This window comes from Gopherus flavomarginatus, chromosome 15, assembly GCF_025201925.1.
Source record: "Gopherus flavomarginatus isolate rGopFla2 chromosome 15, rGopFla2.mat.asm, whole genome shotgun sequence".
Taxonomy (NCBI): domain Eukaryota; kingdom Metazoa; phylum Chordata; order Testudines; family Testudinidae; genus Gopherus; species Gopherus flavomarginatus.
In genome coordinates, this window is record NC_066631.1 from 26,453,696 (window position 1) to 26,475,667 (window position 21,972).

The 21,972-nt window shown below is 44.3% G+C and overlaps 1 protein-coding gene across 5 annotated transcripts in view; it reads right to left on the reverse strand.

Moving 5' to 3' along the window:
- The window catches only part of CAMKK2 (calcium/calmodulin dependent protein kinase kinase 2), a 44,392-nt gene that overhangs the window by 3,332 nt on the left and 19,088 nt on the right, over nt 1-21,972 (reverse strand). For 3 of the 5 annotated variants that reach the window (XM_050923938.1, XM_050923939.1, XM_050923940.1), the window contains exons 4-16: nt 21,521-21,568; nt 20,832-20,885; nt 19,950-20,001; nt 18,896-19,029; nt 16,400-16,436; nt 12,503-12,524; nt 7,523-7,611; nt 7,089-7,288; nt 6,929-6,982; nt 5,613-5,686; nt 4,662-4,749; nt 3,512-3,640; nt 727-827 (exon numbers count right to left, since the gene is read on the reverse strand). In XM_050923938.1, the coding sequence (XP_050779895.1) occupies nt 727-827; nt 3,512-3,640; nt 4,662-4,749; nt 5,613-5,686; nt 6,929-6,982; nt 7,089-7,288; nt 7,523-7,611; nt 12,503-12,524; nt 16,400-16,436; nt 18,896-19,029; nt 19,950-20,001; nt 20,832-20,885; nt 21,521-21,568 (1,082 nt within the window). Of the gene's footprint in view, nt 1-726; nt 828-3,511; nt 3,660-4,661; nt 4,750-5,612; nt 5,687-6,928; nt 6,983-7,088; nt 7,289-7,522; nt 7,612-12,502; nt 12,525-16,399; nt 16,437-18,895; nt 19,030-19,949; nt 20,002-20,831; nt 20,886-21,520; nt 21,569-21,972 lie in introns of those variants that run through there. The other 2 variants (XM_050923941.1, XM_050923943.1) reach the window with 2 other exon arrangements.

Consider the following 21,972-nt stretch of genomic DNA (forward strand, 5'->3'; position numbering starts at 1 on the left):
TAGACTCCACGACTCACATCATAATGTGCATTTTGCTACTTACAATGGGTCCAATCCTGCCTGGGGGCGAGTGCCACCTGCAAGATGGAGAACGCCCATAGTTCCTATTGGTTTTGACAGCAGTGGAGGAAGCTCAGCGCCGTATAGGCTCAGGCTCCAAACTCCTAGACCCTAAAACACTGGCTTGGAGGAGCAGCCTCTGCACCTCTAATCTACACAAAAGTGGCAGCAGTAAGGACAAATCCTGACGGACGTTGAACACTTTTCCTGCAACTGCAGTTCTGTCTCCTGAGGGAGTTCAGAACCTCTGAAAATTTGGTTCTAAATCAGTATTTCCACTCATACATGGGGAGGGAGCCATGTGTCCTGAACTGACTCAGGCTACAGTAGATCTGTAAAACAGAGGCTGAGCATTCTTTAGGGACAAGATTTGATTTCATTCAGATTTGTTACAGGATACCATTTGTGAAGTATCATAGCACTGTATGCCTGAGTTACAAGTAACTTACAGGAACCACTTCCCTTACCACTGAAATGCAGTCTTCTATGGGTATAAACAGAGTTGAGATTAGATTCAATACATACATCGTACCAACTAAAAGCCTGGTTGTAGTACAGTTTTCAAATAAAAATTCTCAGGCTCTGCTGGTGTTCTGCAATGTGACTATTCACTCACTGTAAATCACTCTGGAAGTATCCATTGCGCCTGAGTGAGATGACACTTACGTCAGTAGGTTCCCTGGGGCACACAGCGATCGTTCTTCTCTCCTGCTCCCCTCAAACGGATTCCCAAAAGATCGTTTCCTGATCATCGTTTTAACCAAGATCTGCAGGACAAGATTGATTTCAGTCAGGGACAACCCTTCCCAATAGCAGTGCATTTCCACTCAAGAGTAACAGAAATGTTTAAAGTTTATACTGAACCAACAGAGTTTGTGCTTTAGCAAACTATTAAAAACAAGCCTAGACTGGGCAAAGTTTTCATTTAACAATAACGACGATTGCCAGGTCTACAACAGCTTAGTACAGAAGCTCATTTCTTTATCTGGAACTCCTCAGAGCTACATATGCATACTTCAAACCACAGGAGACTGGATATGAAACCTGAGCGAAGAATGTGACATTTTCTTCTCCAATAATCTTTCCAATTCAAAAGTGAATTTTGATTTGCATGCATCTGTCACCCTGCTGGGTTCACTTTCTGTGACTTTCCAGCTGCTTGGTCTTTAATGGCAAGAATGCTCATTAAAAGCACCATTTGCTGGGGGGGATGGGAGGGGAGAGAGAGAGAGAATGTTTTAATACTTGCCAAAACAGAACTGTGATTGGAAACTCTATAGTTTGTACTGAGCTAACTTTAACTGTGAAGCACAAAAGTTACCAAAAAAAGAATTTGAAATTCATGTGACCACTTAGTTTAATAAATTACATGTTTTTGCATCAATTCCCTGATTGAATTAAGAATGCAGCTAACCACCATAGTGCAAACTATGAGTATTACAATTGAGGATATAGTTTGAATGTACTGTCAGTGGGATACAAAGTCACTTAGTCAGGGAACAGAAACAATACCATGTGATTAGTGTAAAAACCAAGAGTGCCCGTGAATCTTATACCTCAGTGTAACATTTGCAGCTTGACAGGCAGACTAAGAATTATTCCCTGGAGAAATTTGTGAATAATTTTGAGAATTCTGCAACCTGTCAGTGGCCAATTCATGAATAGAAAATAAAGAGAGAGGCAAAACAAGTTGAATAAATCATTAATTTTGCACTCATCTGTGCTAGACACACATTGACGTCAAGTGGGGCTGTGGGTACTCAGCACTTCTGGGGGTGGGGGGGGGGAAGTCGAAACTTTTTCAAACATTCTGCTTTGATTGTAAACTCTTCAGGATGGAAATGATCCTTGTATTTGCATCTTGTACAGGGCAACACACAATGTTAGCATTTAAAAACCAACCTATTTCAGGGACATTAAAGCAAGTGAGCTATTCACAAATAAAGGCAGAAATAAAAATGCAGGCCTGTTTTTCCCTCTTCTTTTAAATAATGACCTAAATTCAAAGACTTGACAGCAGGACAGGAAGGAGGTTGCTGCTAATGAATTCAAGGTGTAGGAGATTTGGGTTTGGGAACACAGAGATTGTCTGATGTGAAGCTGAGTCCCGTGAGGAGCAGATGCAGAGACTATCCTTGCTGGGCCTGATTCTGTCTGGATCAGAGTGCCTCCTGCAAAGCACTGAGCACCCTCAATTCCCACAGAACTCAGGACTGCGTGTGCGCTGTGCTGGGCAGAATTCGGTTCTCTAAAAGGAAAGAGGCCGTGGAGCACAGACTGCTGCGTTACCTGCTCAGCAGAACACATGCACACACACGGTTGCCAAAAATCATTGTTCTTCCTCCCAGATTTGTTCCCTCTCAGGAAAGTGAGAGCACGGGGCAGTGGCAGGAAGGGGAAGGCAGCACAGCACCTCTTATGACACCTTGTGGCGCACAGTGAAAAAGCAGACTAAAACTATGACAACGCCACTGAGCAGCCATGGCTCCAGTGGCGGCCAAAAGAACATCTCAACGGGCCCAGGGATACCTGCTTGAAGGCCTGGTCTCTGTTGAGTGCAGCTCTCCTCTCCATATGGTCCAGAACTTTAAATACGGTTCTGCTGTGGAGCTGGGCTTTGCAAACGTTGGGAGGCAATGTATGAGAACTTTGAAATCTGACAGTGAACCGCAAGATGGGAAAAACCAATTTGTTTCCCTTTTTTTCTCCACAGCACCATATCACAAACAGCCACATGAAAACCGTCAGGCAAGTTAAGAGACTACAGCATTCAATATTCTTCTGCTAACTCCCACTACAATACACCGAGATTTCCCTTCAGTGCAGGACACGGGACAGGCGTGACCGAAGTCCCAGAGCTGCCAGGTTAAAAGCAAGCTGGAGTTTAGAAGGTCCAACAGAAGCGACAAAATCCCACTAAACAGCAGTTGCAAGATGACAGCCACAGACGCTCCAATCAGAGGGTTTTCAGAAAGGGGTTAAAAGTGACAGGGGAAGGGGAAGGCTCAGCACTAGGAGATAAGAGACTCAGATCTGCGGAACAGCAGAAGTGCGACAAGAGAGCAACTTCTTAGACAAACATCACGTCTTAAGGGACTACTCTGAATGATCTCGACATACCGAGTTCAGTTCCACAGCTTGACGGGAAGGCTACCTCCACCAAGCAACTGACTTTGTGGTCTCTTTAGCAGCTACTTAGAAGGGCAGTGCTGTCCTAGATCTAATTCAGGAAAAGGTTTCTGACACAGAGGTGCCACATGCTGCTGCATGGTGCCCAGATGCCACCCCATTGATAGGTGCATTAGAAACAGTGAATACAATGGTCCTGGCACCTAGTGCTCAACTCTAATCATTCATCAGCACAGCTAGGTCTGAGCAGTGATGCTGGGGCAGTAAGAGCAGAGCATTTTCCATGCACCCACTGAGCGAACGGTTGGCCTGTGTTACTCACCACTGTGGCCAGGCTCGGGATGTGTTTGACCGAGTTCTCTACTTCTTCTTCGGTCACCTCGATGAGCGTGCAGTTCTCATCCTCCGTTGGCAGCGGCTCCACTCCGTTCTTAGTGACCCACGGGTGCAACTTCAATTAATAACACAGCCTGTCAGAAACGATTTCCTCTTTTTTAAAAAATTAGAACAACTCAGACCTGGCAAGCGCACCGCATCTCTCCAGCTACAGTACTCATAGGCCTGTGAGTTATTAAGGAGTCAGGGATGCTCTGCCCTTTAACCTAGTTAGCTAGAGGAATGAACGATCCCAAATCATTAGGACTGGTGATGAGCCCAAACCAAAACTCCAGATGCACACTCCCTCAAACTTTGGGGAAGTGCAGCTCTAGATCCAAACTCTGTGGACCAGGCCTACAGTCACGTAGGAGGGGAAAGGATAAATAATGGGTAGCACATACAAAGCACTTTGCATCCAGGGAGTTGTACATGTCTTACAAAGATGGGGAGTCATCATTACTCTTATTTTACAGATGGGAAAATAGAGGCACAAAGAGGTGAAATGACTTGCCCACGGTCACACACAGAGACAAGTGACAGAGCTGGGAGTAGAATCCATGGGTCCTGGCTCCTAGCCCCAGACTTTAAACCAACAGACCACAGCAGAAATGGGAGAATATGTTCAGAATAAAATAAGGAATCTTTTGCCCAATCTCCAAACACCATGAACCATTGTCCATTTCTCGAGCCCTTTTGGAAGGTTCAGAAATAGCTCATTAGCTCCCCCTGGTTCCTGCCTTTCCCCAACCTTATCTGCCATTTTCACAGCTGCTCAACCCTTCTGTGCTCCAGCAGGGAGAGAGAGACAGAAGTCTCCTGGGAAGGCTGTTTTGCAATATTATCCTAGAAGCCAGGAAATACTGGACTCAGACGATTTCTTTATGTGGCCTGGTCTTGCAGGCACAAGAGGTCCTGAGATGGAGAAGGCTCAGGAGGGCCTGAAAAGGAGGCATTGGTAGTTGGGGTAGGGAGCAATGAATGATAAACTGACTCCAGACAAGACTGAGCAAAGAAAACGCAACAAAATAAAAACAGCCCGGACAGTAGTGAGGCCCCAACTCACCAACAAGGCTTCATTTCCAACTGGCAAGTACCTTGATTTCTGGGACTGAAATCCTGGATTCAGGGTTTTTATCCAGCATCCGCATGATCAGATCCTTGAAATCCTCGGTAATGTCTGGCCTTGGGAAATTAAAGTGAGCCACAGGTTAATCTGAGAGAGTTCACAGCCACTTCTCATTGACAGGTTTCATCATATCAGCTCATTTCCAAAGAGGTGTTTATGGGGAGGGATAGGTCTGGACATTGCACCTTAGGTTTAAATGCCTGGGCTTCTGCAGATTGCTCAGGCTAGTGCTAGAGAATGACCATGCTGTGTGCACACTCACTTCTGCTCCACCACGGAGCTGAATCCTGAGGTCCATGCTGCCCAGCACTCACTTTGGTAAAGCTCTGAGTGGAGGTGACAATGTTTGGGAATGGGATTAAATGTTGAAGGAGAACCAAGGATTACGGAGTAGCAGAAAATGTAGGAATCCATAGGATTACTCAGCTCAGTTACTTCTTCATTTAGTCACTGCCTCGGGAAGGAGAGACCCACTCCCACGTAACTGTCCCCAAGGGAGTTTCCATAGGAGAAACAAATACACACTGAGATGACTTGGAGTCATATAAAGAACCGTGCTCAGAGCGGTCAGGGATGAGCAGGGTATATAAAAAAAAAATAAAAATGGCGAGATTGGACAGAAATCCACCATGTGGATGGAGGAGGTTAATTCCCTTTGGAGACTCCAGAACTTAAATCACAAACATTTTTTCCAACAGCTGTAGATCAACAAATTTTGACCCCACGTCAAGTTTGAAGGGAGTTTTTTCCAGGGATGAGTGCAGCAGAGAAAGGGAAGTATTGGTGGTTTGGGTTATAGTTTTGTAAAATCTCATTGGATCAGGTCCAGTTCCATTGACTCAGTGCTTTCTGGGATCCTGGGGAAATGATGTTCACTTTCCAATGTGTATAAATAATAAAAAGCCTTCTATGTACTCACTGATCTGGGAATTCCAGGGGTTGGGTCTTGATTTTACTATGTAAACTTAGAATCCTCTCATCCATAAAAGGGCACTAGTCACAAACAAACAAAAACAAACAGGATTTGGTAAGCAATAAGCCAATTTGGTGGAGTCAGCAGAACACATCATTTGCCTTGGGAAGAATTTTGCAGTATTCAAAAGGAGAGGGAGAAAGAATTCCGGGGGAAACACAACATATGGCTGATTTTCTCACCATGTTATTTTGTTCAGCTTCATTTAAAAACAACAACGACACCTTTACATAGTGTGGGCTCAAAGGACAGAATAGAACAACAGCTCCTGGCTGAACAATCTGGACAGCCCAATCCTTGAGCACTCTGAAAGCAGTGGAGCCTCTCACGAGCAAGCACTGCTGGATTGACCCCGTGGTTTGGAAGAGAGCCAGACAGGGTCATCCATTCTCCAGCATCATTTATTAAGCCATCTCTCCCTCTACATCCCATTGCACCAGCTAAGATCTCAGCTGGACGAGCTCTTGCTCGCCCAGGACTGGCACAAAGTTGTTCTCAGCAGAGGCGCCCTCCGCTGGTCAAATGGATTTACTGTTTAGTAATTTGCAAGATATGGGAAAAGCTCACCCATTTACTTGGGCTTTCAACTAATGAATCCATTAGCATCACAGCACGCATGGGTCATGTGCAATTTCACGGAGTCACCCAAGCTTGTGGTTACTGATTTTAAACTGAATGTGAAATGCCCAGATGTTCTGACAATATAAATGATTCAGGGCAAGAATTAATTACTTCATTATCACTAACCATCCTCACATACAGTGAGAAAAACGGCTGCAGTTATGTCCAGAAACCTTACGAATGAATGATTAGACATTCATAAAAAACCCAACACTTACGAAGCTGTGGGTTGCACGAGACACTCTACAGTAGAGCTCTGCAGCGGAACTGGGATCCTGTGGGTCCTGCAGAACCCGCTGCCATAACAGTGGGAGAAGGATTTTAAAAAGTCCCACACAGGTCTCTACTCACAGCAATGAAGCCCTGCAGATCGGCTACGCAAGGGGCTGGGCCTTAGGAGGAGTAGCAGCTTCATTGTGTGCAGAGGCCTGCCTTACCTTTTGCGCTGGAGGAATGTTGGCCCGGCCCCAGTGCAGCAGGCAGTACAGTGATAGGTTATGAGTAAGAAGCCATGACTGATCAGGCTTTGCGGCGGGGGGGAGAGGGAAGGGTATATAAATGTCACCCTATGAAACACCACACAGAGCCTTGTGTAGAGACATGCTGACTCACTGACCAGACTCAAACAAGAAACTCGTTACCTGTCCAAACACAAAACAGAAGAGTGTGATTCCCATGGCCCATACATCCAAAGCCTTGGAAGAAAGGAGAATACAGTATTATAGCTAGTTTTTGCACCTGGAGCCTGAAAAGTGTGTATATGTTAAAGAGACAGTTATAAAAATCCTCACTATAAAATACCTTGCCAGAAAAGATTCTTCTTGTTTCTGAGAGGGTTTCCGGTGCCATGAATGCAGGGGTGCCCACAGTGTTGGTCAGGAGGGCATCAGTTCCTTTGAACTCATTACTCACTCCAAAGTCAGCGATTTTGATGTGACCATCTTCCCCAACTAGAAGGTTGGAAGGTTTAATATCCCGGTGGATTATCTTTTGATAGTGCACTGTGTGTAAAGAAACAGCAGGACATTTAATGGCAGTGCATGCCTGTAACACAACTAGCAGAGCAAATGACCAAACACACAGGGACTACAAAACTCAATTAACAAGAATGTCAAAACTATGGGCCAGATCCTGAGTTGGTGTCAGTCAGTGTAGCTTTACTGAATTACACCAGCTGCGAATCAATCTGCCCCCAGGTTGTTAAGAACGCCAGTGGTTTCTGTTTAGAAGCTTACAGTATTCGATGCCTTTGATCAGATCCTGAAAGTAGAACCGTGCCTGATCTTCAGTGAGAGGTTTAATGGCAGGGACTTCCATCACAGGCCTGGAAAGGCAACAAAGCAGGGCTAATGAGGAAGAGGGGCACAGTTTAGAACCCACAAGATGGCAGAGGCTTCTTTTTCTGACTGATGTTTAAGAGAAAACAGGTAGCAAAGCTCTCACCCAGCAAGAGATAATGGATTCTTTAGCTCATGAACCTGGCTATCCTGCAACTCTCCTTCCTGTCTTCAGCAAACACTGCGGATTAACTCACTATAGTAAACCAGAACGTTGGCATATTAGGCCCTGTCTACACTATACAAATAATCATGTTGCACTGTTGTGGCTCAGCACGTTGACACACGGTTTTCAGTTATCTGTGGGTATGTTTACACTGCAATGGAACACCTGTGGCTGGCCCATGTCTGCTGACTTGGGCTTGTGCTACAGGGCTGTTTAACTGCAGTGTTGATGTTTGAGTTTGTGCCGGGCTCGGGGACACCCCATGGGCCAGCTCCAGGTGTTTAATTGCGGTGTAGACACATCCTATGTCACCAAAAGAAACAAGCCGGGGAACTCAATTTTAATATGGTAGATACAGTGGCTCCTTTACACAGACTCTGCCTAGGAAAGGCAGTGCCAGACATTCAGCCACCCCTGCTGCTCCAGGGGAGAGATTTTATGTCCCTGATCTTTGGCTGCATTAGGGCCCCTTTGCCGCATGACACTGTTGCAAAGCAGCCCTAAAGCCGCTGGAGCCAGCCACAATCTCAGCCGAGCGGGCTCCTCAGCTGGTACAGAACTGGAAAATGGCTCCTACGCTAGCCCACCTCTTGGTGGGTGGCTCAGGGGACATAGCTGGGGCTCCCCTAAAACCAGCAATTCCCAGCTACTGTAACGGCCCCTGAGCTTGACAGTTTGCCTAAGTTACAGCAGCCCCCAGGCTACTCCAAATTACCCTGGGGTGGGGGTGGAAGGGTCAGTTCAAACACAATGGCCCAGGACGAGGACCAGGGAAGTACAAAAGTGGCTTAAAGTCACCTTTGCAGCCTTGTGAGTTACGCTGTGCGTTCTTTGGCTGTAGCCAAAGATGGAGGCCTACACCTTACCTATCCCTCTATATAACAGGTTCCATGATTTCCCCTCTTGCATGGGCACCTGGATGGCTGTCACCCCAGAATATCCCCCTGGCTGTGATACACACAAGAGCCCAAGCAGCAGGGCTCTGCTGCCCTCAGCGGCATCATGTTCATGCACAAATGCTAAGGTGGCAGTGGCAGCGCCTCCCTTCATTATTAGATGGCCAAATCCTGAAGGACTTAATCAGCTCTGAGTCAGGCAAAACTCTTACTGAAGTCAGTGGGAGCATTGCTTGAACGAGGGTGGATGAAGAAATTAGGGTCTGGTCCATTAGAATCCGGGTCATTAACATAGATAGCATGGTACGTGCATATAGCACTGGATAAATTATTGGATTTTGGCCTTATAGATCAAGTTTCCCTGTCCCAAAGAGCTTGCAATCTAGAGGCATTGTCTAAGGCAAACATTACAGCAAGGCAGAATGTACAAAGGATAGGAAGCAGCCATTAGAGTAGAAATGCTTCCTGGAATTAAGTGGTGTTTGAGAAGCAGCCTGAAAGTGGAGATCTATACAATTCAAAGACTGAGAGAACTAAAAGCCATTTCAGTGCAAAATGTCTCCTACAGACACAAAAGCGCTCAGCTGCTCTTTCTTAGGTCTGATTCTCATTGAAGTTTGGGATTGCGGGAAGAGAAGTTTCCAAGGATTTCCAGTGTGATTTCCTCCTGTCACCCAAGCGTGTTTCAAGTGTCTTCAAACTCTCTTCCTCAGCACAAGCTGGGAAAGCGGCACTAGCGGGTTCCACTCCAACCTCCCCCTACACAGTCACACAGCACAAAAAATGAAGTGGTGTACCGTGGCTCTCTCCCATAAATAGCGGTGTCCCCTCTCTACTCCAGAATCTGGTTCATGTCACTATAAAAAGCCAAAGTGGGACAGGAGATGGGATTAACTGAGTCACCTTAGAAAGAAACAGGGCACAGAACTTGGAACAGCACCTTGGCAGCTGTTTGGCTTGCACATCTGGATCATACATAGTTCTTCCATGGGTCACAGTGGCTGGCTGTACTGGTCCATCTATTCGTCCTTTCAGAACTGTATCCTTTCCATATGAGGGACAGATGGAATTTTGTTCAACCCCAGGAATGTCGGTCTCCTCTTTTTACTCACTATTTCCCTCAAACTAAGAGATTTAGGGATAGATCCCAACCTCTATTACACCAATGCCAACCTGCAGTTACTCCCTTAAAGTCTATGGAGTTGCTTTGGATTTACTGGGACTGAGAGAAGAATCTGACCCTGAATGTGGCCGTTGCAAGAAAAATCTCCCTTCTCCCACTACAGTCTTAGTTCCCCGGTATTGCACCCCCCTCCTGTGGTATCTCAGAGAAATGCTGAAGCACAGGATCTGGTGCCACGCCCCGATCTATTTAGGATCCATCGAGGTTTCTAGTGTCCCAGGGCTAACTGCAAAGCTCAGATTATCCTTTTGCCATCAGCAGTGCAGGGGTGTTGGTTTTTTGGAAGGCGGGTGGGACTCTCAGAGGAAAGTTAAACTAATTAGCTCCACCTTGAATGCGTGTCTCTTATCTCCTTGCCAGAGTCTGCTCATTTTCCCAACAGCTGTGGGAGATGCTGCTGCCCGTCTTGAATCTCTGAAGGATCCAGCATCTAACCAAAGTTGACAGAGCTAAAGAGATGTTAGAGTGCCTTGCTCTGTCCAAGAGTCGCCTTTTGTTCTTCACGTTGGTGTAGGGTGCCCATATATTTATCACTGGTATTATAACAACAGCTAGAGGTCCCATCCAAAACCAGGGACCCACTGCGATGAGCACTGTCATGAATAGGAAGAGATAGTCCCTGCCCTGAAGAGCTTGAAATTTAACCAGAGAAGACAGATCAATGGTGGGAGGGGACAGAGAGATGGATGTGACTCGACCAAGGTCCCACAACATGTCAATGATATAGCCAGGAATAGAATCCAGGTCTCCTGAGTCCCAATCCAGTGCCCCACCCACTGAACCATGCTGCTTGCACTGCCCACCCCTTTGCTGTTCCCACAAATGGTCGTCTACATCCTCCTAAATCCCATCGCATGCTAGCACACGATGGTGCACTGCAGAAACTCAACAGGCTGAGTGCCAAAGATAAAACTGATGGATAACACAGGAGATGCCCTCACAAGTCAAGAGGATCAAAAAATGACCCATTAGCGTCTATTATCTGTTGCACAGGATTACTCTCCACTAGCACTAATGGAAGTTGTCTATGCCTTTCAAGTGCAGAAGAGACTCTACAGGAGACAATTATTTCTCAGCTGGATACATGGGCTTCCACACTTAAGTTGGGGAGAGAGAGAAAGAGGTGAGGACTCAGCATTTCATTCTCTCTCCAAGATGTCCCAAGCTAATTCTCAGTACTGAGGGAGAAGATATATCAACATAAGCTCAATGGGTGTTTAAATTCTCATGCTGGAAAATTGTATCATGAATCCACAGAGAAACACATTGGCTTACTGTGATTTCAGCTTCTTGCCCATGATAATAAGGGAAATCTTCAGCTGTAACAATTTTATTATTTGAATTATTATAGCACCTAAGAGCCATGGACCAGGACCTCATTGTGCTAGGGGCTGTACAAGCATAGAACCTACCCCCAAAAGAGCTAACAATCTAGTTTTAGTTACAATTACATCGCTACTGCTGCTGTCATGAGAACTGCAAACAGCCTTTACTAAATTCAGAGATACTTTTTCCTAAATGTCTCATGCCATTTAAACCCTATTTTACTTTTCCTAGAATTTTTCATCTGTAAATCTCAAAGCACTTGACAAAGTTCAGTGAGCATTATTATCCCCATGTTAAAGATGAGGAAAAAGGTTACATGATTTGCCCAAAGTCACACAGTCATCAGTGGGGTCAGAACCTCAGATTTCTTAACTCCCATTTAGAGTCCTGTCCACTAGGCCATGCTGCCTCTGTCCTCTGCTGATGCAGCAGGATGAAAGGCAACAGAGTTTAGAAAGGAACAAAACTCAGACAAGATGTTGACATCCCAAACAGAACTGAGCCAGTCTGAATGTGGTATGCAAGACACACACGCACAAGCCGACACAGGTATCTGCAGTTGTAGATCACGCCTTGTGCCATTTTCCCAAGACATGCAATAAGGTGCTGGATTGGACCCAGGATTCCACATCTCACAATCACTTGGGCTCATTCTGCACTCTCATGGATAAACTCGGAGCATGTCACAGAGCCTCAGTCAGTGTAACTCACACACAGGCCAGAGGAGAGACTGCAGCAAGAACCCCAGCTAGCAGGAGGAGGTAAGAGCCCACCTTACTTTAACTTACACCTCTCCAAACTCCTTGGCATGTCAATTAAAACAAATTAGACTCCCTTATTGACCAGTAAGGGGTGTACAGAAGTTCAGAGATATCTGGGTCTCAGAGCACATCTACACTACAGGGGCTATAGCAGCACAGTTCCAATGCCATAGTGTAGACACTTCCTACATCAACTGAAAGTTTTTTTCTATCAATGTAGGTAATACACCACCATGAGCCGTGGTCCTTCAGTCCACGGAAGACTTCTTCTGTCAACCTAACCACATCTACAATGGGGGGTAAAGGTTGGCTTAACTACAGTGTTGTGGGGGTGAGAATTTAACATAACTAGGATGATCTAAATTGTAAGTTGCAGACCAGGACATAGGGAGACCTACATTTAACACCTTCCACATCACCACTGTAAGGAATTTGGCCCACTGTATGCACTATTTCAACCAAACTACACTCACACACTGCTTATGAAATACATATGCTTCAATATTCACTAAGTTTGTAGACCTAATAACAAGGTTCAATACTTACCCTTGTTTTACCAGTTCAAACACTGAAACACAAAAGAGAAGGTGATTAATGATAGGCTGAAAGCTCTGCAAACAAGTTCCCAGCAGAAAAACAATTATTTCTATGACCAATTATGGAAATAGTAATAAACGACAACATGAAACTGGCTAGGTGAAATGAGTTCACAATGTGGAAGAATCCCTTGTGATATATTGTTTTTTAAAAATGTACATTTTTACATGACGTTGTCGCTGTATTTATCACACAGATCTGGAGTTCATGCAGAAATTAGACTGACAATTCACAGCGATACTTCAAAGAGCGTATTACTATCTTCCTTGTTAATAATCTATGAACTAGCATACTTGTTCAGTACTTCAGAATCATTATAGTTTATCAGGCTAAGAATCTTCTCACTATGACCCTGATTCTGCTTTTCTTACATACCCAAGTTTTGAGTGTGCAAAGAATGCAGAACTAGGGTCTAAGGACACTTTAGCTCTTTGAACCAAATACTGTGCTCCATCATCAGTTAAATAAGGTACAGAGCAAAATACACACCATCAGAAAGGTTCCACCAGGAACCAAGTAAAAAGTTTCCCCCCAAAAAACATTTATGGACTTAGCCCTAACAAACTGCTTATTTCTTCAAGAAAAGCTGGGAAGGAGTCAGTAAGGATCTATCTATACTGCAGCTGAGATGAGCCTCCCAGCCTGGGAAGACATATTTGTCCTAGCAGGACTCCCACCACTAGCACACTAAAAATAGCAGTGTGGATATTTCAGCACCAGCCTGGGCTTCGACTAGCCACCCACGCTTGATACCAGGGGCTCACACAAACCTTCACTGGGGCTGCGACATCCACACAGCTATTTTTAACACACAGCACAAGCCCCACTAGCACAAGTGTGTCTACTCGTTTGATCCCAGCTGCAGTGTAGAGATACCCTTAGTTCCTCTGCTAAATAATGCTCATCTTACACCTTCTATGACGTTATATTTTTAAACCAAGTAAATAACATTTTTGCACCTAAGCTGAATGTGGAAAACACACATTCCCTTGTACAAAACGGAGAAGTTAATATATTCAGTTATTTGTATGTTCACAGATATACATTCAGGCCCTGATCCGGCCACATTCATGCGGAATAAGTACTCAGAGTTGTCCCACTGAGGTTTATGGGACTAAACAGGGAGTAAGATACTGCATAGCATGAGAAAGGATGACAAATGTGCCCCTTAGTTAACATGTGTTTTTCAGGCACAACAGCTGTTAGCACTGGAAAACTTGGCCCTGAGGGGGTAGATTAAATTAATAGAAATAAGGCAGATTCACAATGAGATCAATATGCTAATGAACTCAGATGATGATTTAAAAAAGGCATAGTGTCAAGAGCAGTGATTGGAACATTGGTCTTAATTAGTCATTGTCTTGGCCTTTGTTCTTCCCCTTTGTTATTGCAGATGGGTATTTGTATTGAAATTCTCAATTTTTAAGTGTAGTTTTGAGCAATATTAAGCAATGTATATCAAGGTTGAATTAGTTCCTTTAAACTAGTCTATTTTAGGGAACAAACTGCTAAACAATTATAGAGAAACAGGGAAAAAAGGTAGAGGCTGTGCTAATCTGTGAGCTCTTAAGGGCTTTGCTGACATGACCCCCCCCCAGATCTCTGTGAGTAGTTTGTTCTTTATAGTCATTATTGCCTTCAAAAAATAAAAATAAAAAAAATCTACAACTCCCACGAGGAGCCAACTTCAACAGCTCTGAAAAGGAGCTAAAATTAGGGTACGAGGAGGAAACTCGCTCCACAAAAAAAACACCATCTGACAATAATGAAATGTCGCATTTCCATAGGTATTTTCAACCAAGAGTCTCGCATGCTCTGCAACCATTTATTGTTTAAGTAGGTAAGTTCTACCCCATTTTATAGCTGGGATAACTGAGGCACAGAAAAGTTAATTGACTGGCCCGAAGTCACACCGTGAGTTAGTGGCAGAGCAACATATTAAATCCAGGTCAGACTGTTGACACCCTGCTATAACTAACAGATAACACCACTCTTCAGCTTAATCCCAAATAGGGTTAAGCAAGAATGAAGCTGCAGGAAGAGGTGTCCATAATGAATATCCAGTTTACATCACATTTTAATTTACTTCTATTGCACCTTTGATTCAAATCAATAGATGTCCAGCTAGTGCAGAGAGAGAATCTGAGTCTGGAAAGATATGCAATACATTAGTATGTGGGTCTGGTACTGACCACTTTCAGAGTCAGGGTACCAAACAAATGGGATCATTGGTCTGAGCAAATATGGCAAACCCTACAGGGCTATTCCTTGCACTACCACAGACTTGTATGCTCTTGGGTAAGTCACTTTAAGAAAAAGGATGATGTTGGCACAAGATCAAAGGGGCATAAACTGGCTATGAACAAATTCAGGCTGGAAATTAGAAGGTTACTAACTGTCAGAGGAGTGAGGTTCTGGAACAGCCTCCAATAGGAGTTGTGGGATCAAATAACTTAGCCAGATTTAAGAGAGCTGGACAAATTTATGAGTGGGATTGCTTGTGATTGTAGGGAGCAGGGCTTGGCAGTCCTGCAGGTCCCATCCAGTTTGTGTCTTATGTTCCTAAAATCTCATGTTTCAGGGCTTCAGCCGGTCACCTGCAGGGGTCAGAAAGGGATTTTTATCCCTCAATTACTACCTGGTTTCCCCCCACCCGTGTCTCTTCCCTCTGAAGCATCTGAGATGGCTAAAGCTGGAGATGGGAAGGGTGGGTGAGTGCCCTGAGGTGGCATCAAGCATTCTTTCTCTCAAGTGCTTTGCTGGTTGCTTCTTGTTCACATGCTCAGGTCTAACTGATCGCCATGTGTGTGGTTGGGAGGCAGTTTTCCCTCAGGTCAGATAGGCAAAACACGCCCAAAGTCACTGCCATTCTCTGCAGCATGGGGGTGCGGGTCATGTGCCAGGATCATCTCGGGATCTTTTACTTAATCAATTCCCTGCCACTGCAGGGAGCTCATATATCGGCGCAACTCAGTCCCTCCTATTCTTTGCCTGTGACATGCGATAATTTAGTTTCCTGGGGGCTGTAATGTTTGGTCTCATTTTGGTTGTTGGGTTTAGTGTGTGGGTGCTGGGAGATGCTGATGGCCTCTGATATGCAGGAGGTCTGATTAGATGATCTTGTGATCTCTTCTGGCCTTAAATTCTATGATTTACTGCTCCCCTGTGCCTCAGTTTCTCTCGCTGTAAAATGGGGTTGGGAGATGCAAGACAATGTAAGCACAACTCTTTGCAACCTTTGCTTGGCAGGACAGCTAAGGAAACAAAATTATTATTGAACTCTGCTCCTCTTTAACCTCAGTGGGAAGGGCAGAGTTTTCCACATTTGGGGAGAGAATGCAGATAAGACAGCCCCTCTTTCAAAAAAGGAACTACAGTTCATATAGCACGTGGGTAAGATGACAGCAGAATAGCAGTTAAGAGCATTACAGGTTACAGCTGGGCACCTGGCTCTGCAAAGTGCTCCCAGACATCTAATTATAACCAGTGCACTGCTGAGTATAGGCTGACGGGGTACAGTCTTGTTTTATCTCTTTCTGAGCCCAGACATTGGATCCCACATGTCTCTGTAATTAAAGGGGACCTGTTCCTCCGATATACCCATGCCATGAAAATTCTCACTGCTGTAAGCCCTATTCTATTACTTTAAGCAAAATAAAAAGAATCTCCATAGTGATCAGCTACTTTGCTGGCATAACTCACTATCTCAGTCCTCCCTGCAGACCATGGGAAATATTTTACACAGTTATCCAAAAGTCTGATCCACGCAAACAGAGATTGCATCCAAATATTGTCACTGTCCTGTGGCATGCATAGCGGGGCAGAAGGGAAGAGTGACTTGTTTACCCATGTACAGATGGTCCTCGCTGGGGTCATCCAGCACCTGTCAACACAAGTTAGAAGGATAATAAAGTGACTGCACGTGGATAAAAAGTATTCTGTATTTCCACAGGTTCGTATCACCCATCAGAAAATACCAAGAATAAATATACTGACAATAGGGACATGGTATCAGACAATTTAGGTCCCAAATGTACAGCTAAGGTTTTATTTACATACACACACGCATGTGCGCACGCGTGCGCGCGCACACACACACACAATAAATCTATAGCCACCTAGGGTTTCATGATTGTCCCAACTAACTGTGCATACCATGGTCAGTCAGAACTTCTTGACATCATCAGGGACAGAACTCAGATGTTTCTCCTCTAAAAGCACAGGCCTCTAACATTTGACATCAGGGAGAATTACTCCAGTACATGGCATATGACTCAGAAGGCTGGAATAATAACCTTCAAATTATCGCATGAATCTACTCAGAAGAGAACTATGGTAGGCACGTCAGCCATTGTATCCTCTCTGTAGGCGTAAGTTTGTAGGATAAATAGATTTTAAATTTACACACACACACACACACACACACACACACACACACACACACACACACACTATGTAAGTTGTATAAGTGGATTCATGAAGAAATAAAGCAAAATGTATTTTGTCTGGTTGATACCAGTTTAATTATGTTTTAAACGTACACCCCGAATATACCCATATCAGGTCAGCAGCTCCAATTTTAGAACTAGTATTTTTCTCAAAGGCATTTCCCTTTAGGAATTCCAGTTCCCAACATCTTAATTTAAGACAGACATTTTTGCTTTGCTAATCTTACTAGTTCCTTCCCTCAAGGGAAAAGATAAGAGGGGAAAAAAATGTAGCTCTAACACAAAGGAAATAATACTTCCGGTATGTTTAAATATTTTATCTCACTTGTAAACTAGCAAATTTGAGTGTGCATATTCATAGATCTTGATACTTTTTGCATGGTCAGTCAGTTTCATTAAGCCAATATGTTTCCTAGGAGACGAATGTGAAATCTAGCATTGGCATTACTCAAACTTTTAATGCTTTATCCTTTAAAGATTAATTATGAAAAGAAATAGAAGTGGGATTAAAAAAAAAAAAAAAAGGAGGCCAGAGAAACCATCCAAGGGGATAGCGTATACTGTGATTCCATAGTAGATGCTGAAAGAGCAAGTTGGAGCATATGGATTATTCCTCAACTCAGAATGAAAAACCCCGAGACGTAATTGGGCATATGGCTTTAGAGGACCATTTACACTCCCTCAGCATTACCATCAAATTATGCTTTCGGCAGGTTCTGTACACAGAGCCTGCAGGTTTCCTTCTACTGCTGAGTGCGGGGACCAAATCAAACAGGGTCCTTTACTGAAATAAATATAGGTAAAAATAAAAGTGATTCTCTCTTTGAGCCTCATCCGGTAAGATCCTCAGCACACTCAGCTCCCCCTGAAGTTAATGAGTTCAGGGTGCTCAGCACTACACAGGAGGGATGCAGCACCTTGAAGCTTCAGGGCCTTTGTACAGGGGCTGATCCAGGATTATAGAATGGGACTGGGATTTATGGCACTTTATGCAGACAAGGAGAAGTTACACTTTTTGCTGCCTTCCTAGAGCAACAACAAAACAATCACTTAGAGTAGGGGTCAGCAACCTTTCAGAAGTGATGTGCCAAATCTTCATTTATTCACTCAAATTTAAGGTTTTGCCCACCAGTAATACATTTTAACGTTTTTAAAAGGTCTCTTTCTATAAATCTATAATATATAACTAAACTATTGTTGTATGTAAAGTAAATAAGGTTTTTAAAATGTTTAAGAAGCTTCACTTAGAGCATATGTGATGTCTCGCACAGAACCCCTGGAAACACCACTCCCCTCCTCCCCCAAATGGATCTGACCTTTTACATTTCCCCAAAAAATCTGATTGTTTTTGCAGTCAGTCACAAAAACCAACATTCTTCCAAAAATCACCATTTTAAAATGGAGGAAAACAAGCATCTGATTCTGAGATATAGGAACCAGACCCACAATTCCATCTTGACTGGTATACAGAGATACTCTTAGGTTACCATTTCTCTTTCAGATTGATGCATACTGAGTGCCTTGCAGAACAGAGATCATTTTATTCCTGGTGTCCAAGCACAACTAGATTGCACCTCCAGTGTGTGTGTCCACAAAACAGGTTACTGAAGCCCACAGAAAATCAATTGCACATGCATCCCTCCACGTAAATCTACAAACAGGCATTGGTTGAGTCAAGCTAGACGCCTGAATGCTCTGAAGATTTATTATTATTTATTACTTATTTATTTTAAAGATGGTCCTTCAACCACACCGGACAGCTCAATATAGGAATGGCTTTCCGGATGACAAATGTCCTGCTATTAAAGGAAAACCTGTATTCTGCACTGAACACCTTCAGGTCCCCGCACACCCTAATATTGAAATTGCAAGTTAACATTTCAGCCAGTCTCACCTCCACCAGTTTCACTACATTAGGATGGTCCAGCTTTTTCAAGATGGCGATCTCTTGGTACACCTGTTCAATAGGCCCTTTTGGTTCCAGACAGCCTTCGGATGTGGCTTTGGCACCTCGAGGAGGTGGGCGGCCTGTTTAAAATGGCAAAGATACAGGAGGCAGGTAGCACAAGACAAGTAATAAAAGCTGGCGGCTAATATATGTGGCTGAGCCAAGGCAGCACCTCATTAACGGTCACAGGATAAAAGGCCTGATCTTCAGCAGTGCAAAGATTTCCCCTCCCCACCACCTTCTCTGCAGGTATTGGGCACCTCTGAGGAGCATGCCATGATGCATGTATTTGAATAATCCTAGTGCACCGCAAAATGCACTAACAAAAAGATCATTTAAAAGAGAGAAAGGTCAAATGATTGCTTAATACACATGGTCACTGATGATCTTACCAAGACAAATATCTACATTTAATTTCAATAGTGTCTGAGATACAGTCTACAGAATAGCACAAAATGCAGCTGATCAAAATTCCCAAACCCCCCATTTTTGAAGGCAAGAACTTGTTTATTTTCTCTGTTGAGTCTTTAAAAATTTATGCCCTCAGTCTCTGGGCCAAATTCCACTCTGATGCTTCTTCTTAGCATATGTGCAACATGCCTCAGGTGGCACATGACCAGGATTCATCACTGAATTTGGTCTGCCGGTTGGATCGTTAGCTAGGCACAGCACAATTAAGTGACCAGCCCAAAGTCACACAGGATGTCTGTCAGAGCCAGGAACAGAGCCGAGATCTTCTGGTTCCCAGTCCACTGCCCTAACCCCCAAATTAACCTTCTCTCCATCACTCCAGCCCTCGCCCCAAACTTCCAACACCAATATACACAAAATTCATCACTGCCACAAAACACTTTCCAACCAGGATATCTGCCTCATACATATATGGTAATTCTGCTGTCAGAGACTGTGGGGCTATATGTTTCCCACATCCCACCATCTCTGCTGCTCAGCTATAGATCTCACTAGTTCTCCACACACCGAACTGCCATTTGTTACTTACGTGGAAACCCTGCTTGTCTCATGAGCTTCTTTTTAGAAAGAACTTTCATTGCCTGCAATACAATTAATATGTAAATAGATTCTGTCATTGCTATTGCAAAGAACTCACACGTGTAGGTTGAAACCTCGCTCTTGGGGGCAGACGCTGGACCTTTGTGCAAAGCCAAATGGGCCTGATGTAGGAGATGAGAAGGGAGCGCAAACCTCACAGGACAAAGAAGTGTTTTTGATCCATCTTCAGAAGCACTGGGGAGACACTGTTCTGCTCACATACAGCATCTTCGGGGGCAGCTCCCCCATGATATACCTGAGGGGGGATCTCTTCCCCTCTCTTCTGTCTCTCAGGCTCTCCTCTCCCCACATCCCAGAACTTTCTCTCCCCCTTCCCCCAGGTTCTCAGCCCCCTTCTGGTCTCGCCATCAGGTTCACCCACCTAAGATCTTGACTATACAAAGGCAGCGTGACCTTAAGGCAGGTCTTGCTCCTTCTTGGTGCCCTTGGGCCAGCTGAGGAACACTCCTCCCACACCTCATCAGCTAGCCAAGCAGCACATTTTCTCCCCTCCAAGGCAAGTTGATGCAGGAGCCAGCGATGTGGAAGAAGATGCAGCTGGGTGAGGAGAACAGGGAGAGTCTCTAAGCTGCAGGATTCCTCCCTGCCAAACAAGGGAGGCAGCAACCTCTGGCAGTGCTGTTTGATTGGTGCGTGCTATTAGATCTGGTGCCCAGCCCAGAAAAGCTGGGAAGGTGCGTGTCAGATCAGGGAGCTAGAGAGCTGGCTGGAATGCTCACGACTCCATCCAGAAGCTGGTGGTGAGGCGGGTCCGCCCTGCACCCAGCACTAGACTACGCTCCACCAGAGAATCTCTACTAACAATACTCACATAGTAGGTGTTGTCATCTTCATTGTACGCGAGCTTCACAACCCCATATGAGCCCTAGAAAAAACCACCAGCAACCACAGGTTACTGACTGGGGGCTGTCAGAGAAACACATTAGCCATCATGGCTCCCACTTTGGGTGAAACATGAGGTCGCTCTCTGGACTCCTTTGTAGGCCCTCAGATTCACAATGATTGTGGGGCTTCTCCCTCTGCTCCAGCACAGCCAGAAGGTGACCCCCAAGTTTGAGCTCAGTGTGGCACAGAACATTTCCATTCAAACTGCCCACTAGCAATACAAACACAGTGGGTTTCAAGTGCTGTAGCCCCTCAGGCTCCAATGCAGGCAGGTCACCTGTGAGTTCTGATACATCAGTAGCCATCTTGGGGACATTTCTGAGCAGGGAATCACCACAGGTGCTGACCAATCTATTAAAATCTCTGGTAGAGAGCTTAATAGCATGGGGCCAGATCACCCTCTTGCATGGAAAATTATACCTGCTGTGTTTCATTGGACTAGAAATTAACCTTGTAGCACAACTGAAAACAGCTATAATTGCATAAAGTAGCAGGGGTGAGGACATTTAATGGAGTATACTTATGGAGGTGTGAGCTTAGGATAAAAGAAATTAAATAGCCCCCCTCTGAAACTCCCAGCCTAATGCTTATATGCCAAATCTGTAAAGTATTCACCTTTCCGATTTCATCTTTCAATTTATATTGATTAAGCTGCACACAGTCCTACAAAGGGAGGAAAAAAAAGTTTGACATGAACCAGTGGCATAACAAAAACAATCATGTATTTATTTGCAATTTTTATTTTTATTTTTTGCACAGGAAGAAGAAATGTATTATTCATAAACAGAGCTCCAAAAAAACCGAGACATCAGAGCACCATTAGAGTCAATTAACTGGAGAAAGAGGGGAAAAAAACAATCCTGAAACAGTAACAGACTCTTAAATCACAGATATTCTTTAGACAATAAATGTCATCGTTTACTCTGCAGATTACTGTATTTGTTAGGTAATGTAAATCCATTCAGATTGTAAACTATAATGTTTGATTTCATTAGCAATAAATGACAGCCATTTGCCAAGACTGGGAATTTCTACACAAGGCTAATTACCGACATTCAAGTGATTGT